Here is an 8,448-nt window from a genome sequence, read left to right as displayed (position 1 = left end):
GGACTGCAGAGGAATGGGCTTCCTCCTTCCCAGCATTCTCCTATTCTAATTGGCCCTCCTCTACTTCCTGTCTGGCTGACCTGCCTATACTTCCTACCTGGCCAATCAGCATTATTTAAAACATGATTGACAAATAACAGATAATTCTCCTGCACCACAGTTCATCATGAGCGGGTTTATGAAAGTGCTGGGAACTGAACTCTGAACAAGTAGCTAGGGCTCTATATACCTGTTAAGCCAAGTCGCTAGCCTTCCTACTCAACCCCTTTTTTCTTAGAGACAAGGGCTCACCTGTTTTCTTTGTATTCTGTACTGAGGTGGAATTCTAAAAATAAATACAGAAACAAACAAACTAATTTCTCCCAAGAAAAACTTGGTATTTCCTAAAGCCCTGGAACTCACTCTAAAGATCAAGCTTACTACAAATTTACAGAAATCCACCTGCCTCTGCCTCCTGAGTGCTGGGATTAAAGGTGGTAGATCTCAAATAATTGATGAATTAATTAATTTAGGCCAGTTGAGAGACAAAGTCTTTTGTGGTCTAGGTTTGTTTCTAACTCATTACATATCTGAGAATGACTTTGAACTCCTGATCATCCTGCCTCTGCTTCCCAAGTTATGGGGTTGCAAATGTGTGGGTGTGTTGTCTGCACGTACATCTGCACACCAGAAGAGAGCATCATATCCCATTCTAGATGGCCGTGGGCTGACATGTAGTGCTGGGAATTGAACTTAGGTCACTACGTCTGTGCAGGCAGCTCAAGCTGCACCTGCTGCTCCCCAGACCTGTCTTGGGCAGGGCAAGGCCTGAATTTTGGGTGAGACTGGAGTGGGGATGGCTTTGGGGGTAGAAAGGCAGAGGACTGGGCAGCTGTCCATTAAATGAAAAGAGAGACTGAGAACCATGTAGCCTACACCACCAATTAGACATTTTACTCCTAATTACGGTTGACCAGGGAACCAGGGATTAGCCTGTCTATACCTGCGGGGTCCTGTGATAGAGAAATGGACAGGAGAAGACGTGCTATGTTTTCTTTGTAGCACAAAGGCTGCCATGTACTTTAGGGGGACAATTACCCTGTGGTGTGTGTTTAGGCACAGTGAAGACTGGAAGCCCACCAAGATGTCATCCTGCATTCAGGCCGTTTACAGTCAGTCCAGTTTGCTTTCCTATATCTCACTTCCTAGAATGAGCACACAGCAGATGCTCTTTGAGTCCCACATTTTAGGGCCAAGGTGTAGCCTTTCGTGCCCATGTGACACTGCTTCTTCCTCTCTCCCCTCCCTTCTCTCTGCTTCTCTTTTTTTCCCTCCCAACACCTCCCCTCCCCTCCTCTCCTGTACCTTTTCCTGCCTCGTCTCTCCCCTCTCCTTTCCCTTTTCTGTGTCTTCACCCCTACCCCATTTGTATCTCATGCTGGCTACTTCTTCTCCTCCTCCTCTTCTTTTTCTTCCTCCTCTCCTCCTTCTTTTGCTTCAGACAGGGTTTCTTTTTGTAATGTTCCTTGCTGTCCTATAACTTGATTTTTAATCCTTGGTTGTCCTTGAACTCAAGAGATCTGCCTGTCTCTGCCTCTGCCTCTCTACCCCAGAGTGCTGGGATAAGAGGCATGGCTGGGCTAATCACCCACTGTTGACAGAGGTTTCTGTCCCATTCTGTCCTGTAGTCGTTCAGTCCCAAAGGAACACACAGAGGCCTACATTAACTATAAACTGGTTGACCTATTAGCTCAGCCTTTCTTATTAACGAATTCTTACGTCTTACATTAACCCATAATTGCTGTCTGTGTTAGCCACATTGCGTGGTACCTTTATCAGTGAGACATTTGCATTTTGCCTTCTTTTGATTTGTCTGTGACAACTGTAGACTGAGCTTTTTCTCTTTCCAGAATCCTCCTATTCTGGCTACGCTGCCTATACTTCCTGCGTGGCTACTGGCCAGTCAGCGTTTTATCAAACCAATTCAAGTGACAAATCTTTACACAGTACAAGACCATTGTCCCACAGCAACCCACTCTTCAGGGTGTTCTGCTAATGACAATGTCTTTCCTGTTAACCTTCAGTTTCTACGGCTAGCAAAGGATGTTCTCTGAAAATCTATTTATGTTTGGTAGACAGAGAAAACCATCACCAATGCTTAGATCTTTCTATAGGTGCTTTATTGGAAGGCACAGTGTGCAGTGAACACAACCTGTCAGGCAGCGGAGGTGTAGGCAGTAAATGAGGTGATAAGTCTAACAGAAGGTGTTCAAGCCAACTTTTTCAAACATCGTGTCAGAAAATGCCCGTAAGAGGCAGCTGGCAGCATTGCGGTCACAGTTGCAGATGGCATCCTGACAGGCATTGTTTTTATCTGCAGAGAATCAAGAAAGGGAGTTGAGTGGAGCTATGACCCTGCTCGCTGCCGTTTGTAGGCAAAAGGAGCTGGTGGTCCTCCCATAGGTGTAGACTTAGGCTTGAGAGACAAAGCAAACTAAATATATTGGTTTGGCCAAATTGTTGAAACACATTTATAATAAAAAAAAATCATCCCAGCACTTGGGAGGCAGAGTTAGGTGGATTTCAGTGAATTCAAGGCCAGCCTGGTTCAAAGATAGAGTCCCAGGACAGCCAGAAGTGTTACACAGAGAAACCCTGTCTTGAAAAAACAAAAAAAAATTATTGTGGAGCTGGGGAGATGGCACCATTGGCAAAGCAGTTGCCATACAAGCATGAGGGCCTGACCTAAGATGCCCAGCACCCATGTAAGATTCAATGTGTAGATGGGGCATCTGTAACTCTATTGGGAAGTGGGGAGCATGGATCCTCAAAACTTGTTTGACAGTCAGCGTAGCTAAAGGTGAGCGTTCTGTTCAGTGAGAGCCCCAGCCTCTAAAGACACGGTAGAGGGTGACTGAAGAAGACAGGGGATGCCAACTCATTCCTATACAGGAAAATAAATAATCACGGATATTTAATCCTAAAACCAGGAGAACGACAAATATGAACACCCACTTCTAAAATTACACAATTTAAGACAATCCTCCTACCTCTGCCTCCCAAGTGCTGGGATTACTGATGTGAACCACCACACTCAATGTATGGGTTCTGGGGATTCATCCAGGGCTCTGTGCATGCTGGGCAAGCACTCCAGCAGCTGAGCTGCATTCCCAGCCCTCTGAACCTCTCCTGTAAGTGGGAATGAAAAATCTTGCCCAGCGTAGGCATTTAGTCCAGTGTTTGTCTTGTAGCTCATGATGTAGCTTTCAGTTGTTTATTAAATATGGAATCAGTATAACCCAGCAGCTAAATGGAGAGACTCTGGGCAGGCAAGATGGCTCAGGGGAGAAAGGTACTCACTGCCAAGTCTGAACACAAGTTCCGGCTCCAGGACTCACGTGGCAGAAGGAGAACAGACTCCTGCTTGTTGTCCTCAGCCTCCACACCTGTGTTTGGCACAGGCATGCCTCCCAATATATAAAATCTTTAAATGTTCTTTAAAAAAGCATTGGAATGATGTAGACCTGTTTTCCAGAACTAAAAACCATTACTTCTAAACTTGGTACCCTTGGGCAAGTGGCCAAGTCTTCCTCATCTTTCTCATCAATATCCTCATCTAAATTTAAGTATCTACATAATAAAGTTGTGGTGATTCAAATGAGATGAAAGTAATGATCGCTAAATGTTGACTGTCCTTGTTACTTCCATGCCCCTTCAAAACATGCCCAGGGCCAAGGAGAATCCAGAGTTCCCGGAGGTAACCCTACCCCTGCAGATGAGCTTCCTCCCAGAGCAGAAGTAATAATAGGGAATGTCATAGCGGTTGTCTTCGTAAATTTTACAGTCTCCAAGCTTCTTTGCCTCTTCATAGCACCTTTTATGATTCTCACAGCACCTGGGGAGAGGAAGGAACAGCCGAGGCTGAGTGAGGACCCACAGGAGGTCAGTTCTCACTTGCAGTCTCTCTCAAACATCTCAGGATAATTTAAACAACACAATGATCCAGAAGAAATGGTCCCGAGGCTTGATAATCTCTGATTTCCATTAGCACATATTTATTGAAAGCAACTTGTGTGTGTTTCTGTCTTTCATCCCAGTACTTGGGAGACAGTGGCAGTTGGTTCTCTGAGTTTGAGAAAAGTCAAGGATACAAGAGTAGATGATGTCTCAAAAAATGATTTTTTTTTTGATTTTTCGAGACAGGGTTTCTCCGTAGCTTTTGGTTCCTGTCCTGGAACTAGCTCCTGTAGACCAGGCTGGCCTCGAACTCACAGAGATCCGCCTGCCTCTGCCTCCCGAGTGCTGGGATTAAAGGTGTGCACCACCACCACCCAGCTCAAAAAATGATTTTTAAACAAAGCTGCAGGAATATAGTGAAATTATAAATTCTCAAGATTCGATGACCTTTTAAAGCTGAGGCTGACACTTTGATGGTGGCTGTGATGGCTGTGCCCTGGTCTGGAGCCTGAGGACAGCGAGGCCCACTCTTTATATCTCACAGTTCTGCTTTCAGGGACCACTAGACACAGGGCCCTTCCGGACCAATTTCTTTATATGACAAGACACTTCTTGAATATACATGCTGAGTGGTGATGCAGGCCGTTAATCTGAGCATTCATGAGGCAGAGGCAGGGAGATCTCTGAGTTCAAAGCCAGATTGGTCTCTAGAGAGAGTTTCAGGACACCTGGGGCTACACAGAAAACCACTGTTGGGAAAGAAACAATACATAATAAATAAACCAACAAAACACGATGTTTGTTGAATTTGCTGACTTCCTGTTCATACCTCATGAGAGGCTGTGTTTGTGTCCTTTCCCCATCCCAGTGCAGATGATCCAGTCCCCACCAGGTGGATCACTCACCTGAATTTATTAAACTCATGAGGGCTGATTCTTAGGATTTCAGGACAGAAGCAGCCAAATGCTCTGTACACCGACAAGGGATGAATGGTCCTCGAAAAGAAATTTCTCTCGGGTTCACGCTCCAGTGTCTCTAAATCACTCTTGGGATTACATTCAAAGGCATTTCCAAACCTCTTCACAGCCCGACGGCTGATGCTGTGTGCAGTAGCACCTGCTGCAAGAACGCAAAGCACACTCCAATAAACCCCAGTTGGCTCTACCCGGGATCTGATGCCTGCCTGCCAGCTTCCTTCTTGACTCTTCCCAGCTGCTGCATCCGGAGAGTGGTGAATAGAGGTAGGGGTGTGTGTGTGGCATGTGTTTTTGTGCACGTGTGTGTGCTGGCCTGCACACAGGGTGGCAAGCACACACTTGGGAGCACTCATCAATGTGACACTACACAAGAGGAGGTCAGAGGACAGCTTTAGGGAGTTGCTTTTCTCCTTCCACTATGTAGGTCTTGGAGACCAAACTCAAGTCACCAGGCCTAAGCAGGAAGGTGTCTAACTTTTTAAGACAAGGAATTGCCCTGTAACTCAGGCTACCTTCAGACTCTGTGGCATCCCTGTGGCCTCAGTGTCCCAACTGGTAGTATTATAAATGTGCACCACTGTACTGGGCTGGGCTGACTCTCCAAGACTGAGTTCTAAACACATTGCCTTTGCCTTGCTTGCCTTCTCATTTTCTGACTGTAAGGGCGACAGCAGCCACACTGTGAGCTTCCCTGTGGTCCCTGTGTTGAGGAGTTAAGAACACTCTGCAGTCAGCAGCCAATTACCCAGCAATCCAGCCATCTCTTGAGTTTGAGAACTGCCCCACTTTTACTCAAGCCCAGGTGACACACAGCCTCAGCCAGCAGTGATATTCATCACAGTTCTAGCTGAGACCTTGAGCCAGAGAAGCAGCCAACACCTGCTATTGTTTCACACTGGAGACTCAGAAGGAATCTGTTGTCCAACCACGCACAGCTCATACACAAGGCCAATGGTCAGATCACTATATGTAATGTCAGCACAAGACATAACAAACTGTTCATCAGCTGAGGAGCAGGTAAATGAGACGGGATTCAGTGTGCAGTGGGATCCTTGGTACCCATTAAAATGAAGTATACAGTGGAGCACACACTGTGTAATCCCAGCAATCTGGAGGCAGCGTCAGGCACCTATTTAACTCTAACAGTTTGAAGGTGTGGGCAGGAAGGTTTCAATTGTGGGAAATAGTGTTGAGCTGGAGGAATCCTGATCCACATGTTAAGGTCATATAAAATAACAGTAAGGGCTGGAGAGATGGCTCTGCAGCCAGGAGCACTTGCTGAACTTGTGTAGGAAGGACCCAGGCTCTGATTCCAGCACCCACGTGGCAGCTCACAATTGTCTATGAGCTCAGTTCTCACAACCTTCCTCTGGCCCCTGTAAACACTGCTCATACACAGTTCACAGACAGACATGCAGGCAAAACACTCATACACATAAAATAAAAATAAATATTTTTTAAATGAAAAGAAAAAATCAAATTGCCGTGGCATGTTAGGGCCAGATAAATTGATGCCAGGAGAATACAGCACAGGCAGAGGGACTTTCTTAGCTTGTGCAAGTGAATGCAGTGGACTTGAGTCTGCACATCTCAGCATGACCTGGCTGTCCTGAAACTCACTCTGTAGACCAGGCTGTCCTGGAACTCACTCTGTAGACCAGGCTGGCACTGAACTCACAGGGATCCGCATTCCTTTGCTTCTGAAATGCTGGGATTAAAGGCAAATGCCACCAACTCCTGGCTGCAGTGGACTTTTCTAAGAAGTTCTCTAAGGTCAATGTGCCAGCTATTGAGGACATGAGGGTGAGGAGGGGACACCAACCTAGGGGCTATTAGACCCCAATAGGAACAGGAAACCAAAACTTCAGGTGTGACAAGTGGGAGCTTGCACTTGAAGAGAAGACAGATGGGGGCACTCGGAGAGGACAGGGGTCCTACCTGTGAGCAGAACAACCAGCAGAAGGAGTTTCATCTCAAGTGAGAGGAGGACACAAGTGACTTCTCTCTTTACAGTCCTGTAGCTGTGCTCTGACAGGGTCCAGTCAGCAGGCGGGCCTGTGACTACCGTGTGAGTAGCACAGAAGTAGAATATGTCCACCCTCACAGACAGTCTTGACCAGCAGAGCTGCTGTAGATGGTGGCAGAGCCTGAATCAGTGCTGTCGCAGAGGCACAGATAAAGGGCTGGCTCAACACCCCACACCAGCCTCAGTGCAGTGACTGGCAAAGTGCCAAGTCCCTGCTTTGAGGTCATAAGGAGATATAGACATTGATCCTGGGGTTGGGTCTGAGGGATGCTGATGGTGACATATGGTCTTACCAGGAGTAGCTGGACCCAATAATCCTCCTTGTTAACTGGATAAACTAAGTGATAAGTCTGTTCCAACAGCTGACACAGCCTTTGAGGTTGATCTAGTTGCAAACTTGATCTTTAATTCACTAACTAAATTATTAATTAGTTTTTGTGTGTTTGTGCGCATGTGCTCACACACATAAGAAGGTCAGAGGACAACTCTGTGATGTCAGGTCTCTCCACCTTTACGTGGGTTCCTAAAGTCAAAGTTAGAACACCAGGCTGACACCTGCCCTGGCTGAGCCATTGTAGCAGCCCACAAACTCCATTTACTCTGGGAAAGTAGCCAGATGGTGATGGTGGTACATGCCTTTAATATCAGCACTCAGGAGGCAGAGGCAGGAAAATATTTGAGTTACATGAAAGCCTGGAATTCACTCTATAGCGAATTTCAGTTCAGCCAGAGATACACAAAGAAACCCTGTCTCTAAAATCAAAAAACCAAAATAAATAATTAAAACATAAAGAAAGCAAATGCAGAAGAGATGTGCCCCCAGGTCAATATGAAGCAGACCATCCTTCAGCTGAGGCTCTCCCTACCCAGTGTGTGAAGCTATAGGGACTTGTGAGATGGCTCAACACTCAAGAGTGCTTCTGCTCTTGCTGAGGACTGGAGTTCAAGTCTCAACAACCACATGGTAGCTGTTGAACAATGTCTTCTGGCCCTTGGGTTTGGCCATGTCTTATGTAGGAGCTTTGCACCTCCTTTCCCCCACTGTTCCCCACTTCCATGGATAAAAGTCATGTAGGGCTAAGGTGAGTTGGTTGTCTCCACACTCAAGCTTCTACCTTTCCAGCGGGACTATGGAGGCCACTACCAGCTACCACCAGACTCTGCACCTTGTCAGGGGGCCTCTAGCTGCACCTGTTGCTCACCAGGCCTGACCTTGGAGGGGTGAGGCCTGAGCTTTGGAACAGGAGTACACATGGGGCTGAAGGCAGAAGAGCAGATAACTGGGCCGCTAGTCACTAAAGGAAAAGGAGACTGAGAACCACGTAGCCTTTAACCAGGCAATGAGAAATTTCTTCCTAAATCTGCTTGACCAGGGAACCAGAGATGAACCTGGATTCACCCGTGGGGTCCCATGGTAGAGAAAGGTAGAGAAGACAATGTGTTCTTTTTGTTTGTTGCAAAAAGTTAGGTCACTGTGTACTTTAGCGGGACAATTAGGCACAGTGAAGA

General features: G+C 46.6%; 1 protein-coding gene across 2 annotated transcripts; it reads right to left on the bottom strand.

The window, feature by feature from the left end:
* Nucleotides 1-2,149: 2,149 nt before the first annotated feature.
* On the bottom strand, nt 2,150-7,074 carry LOC121446610 (phospholipase A2-like). Of its 2 annotated transcripts, none has more exons than XM_041649331.1 (4): nt 6,852-7,074; nt 4,842-5,055; nt 3,747-3,874; nt 2,150-2,353 (listed from the first exon to the last, which is right to left on the bottom strand). In XM_041649331.1, the coding sequence occupies exons 1-4, from the start codon at nt 6,883-6,885 to the stop codon at nt 2,235-2,237; spliced, it is 495 nt and encodes a 164-aa protein (XP_041505265.1). In that variant the 5' UTR covers nt 6,886-7,074; the 3' UTR covers nt 2,150-2,234. The 2 variants fall into 2 exon arrangements, with proteins under 2 accessions (XP_041505265.1, XP_041505267.1); XM_041649333.1 differs by having other exon boundaries at nt 4,842-5,052.
* Between the last annotated feature and the right edge of the window lie 1,374 nt (nt 7,075-8,448).

This window comes from Microtus oregoni, unplaced genomic scaffold (assembly GCF_018167655.1).
Source record: "Microtus oregoni isolate MIOR12 unplaced genomic scaffold, Mior012 000003F_ref0000135, whole genome shotgun sequence".
Taxonomy (NCBI): Eukaryota; Metazoa; Chordata; class Mammalia; order Rodentia; family Cricetidae; genus Microtus; species Microtus oregoni.
This window is presented reverse-complemented; position numbering and strand designations above follow the sequence as displayed.

What these genes read in the sequence shown, in the direction of transcription:
- LOC121446610 (XM_041649331.1), bottom strand. Translation starts at nt 6,885, where the DNA reads ATGAAACTCCTTCTGCTGGTTGTTCTGCTCACAG. An exon ending in CATGAGTTTAATAAATTCAG is followed by an intron (nt 3,875 to 4,841) that starts GTGAGTGATCCA and finishes TCCTCTCCCCAG; the next exon opens with GTGCTGTGAGAATCATAAAA. An exon ending in GAGGAAGCTCATCTGCAGGG is followed by an intron (nt 2,354 to 3,746) that starts GTAGGGTTACCT and finishes GATTCTCTGCAG; the next exon opens with ATAAAAACAATGCCTGTCAG.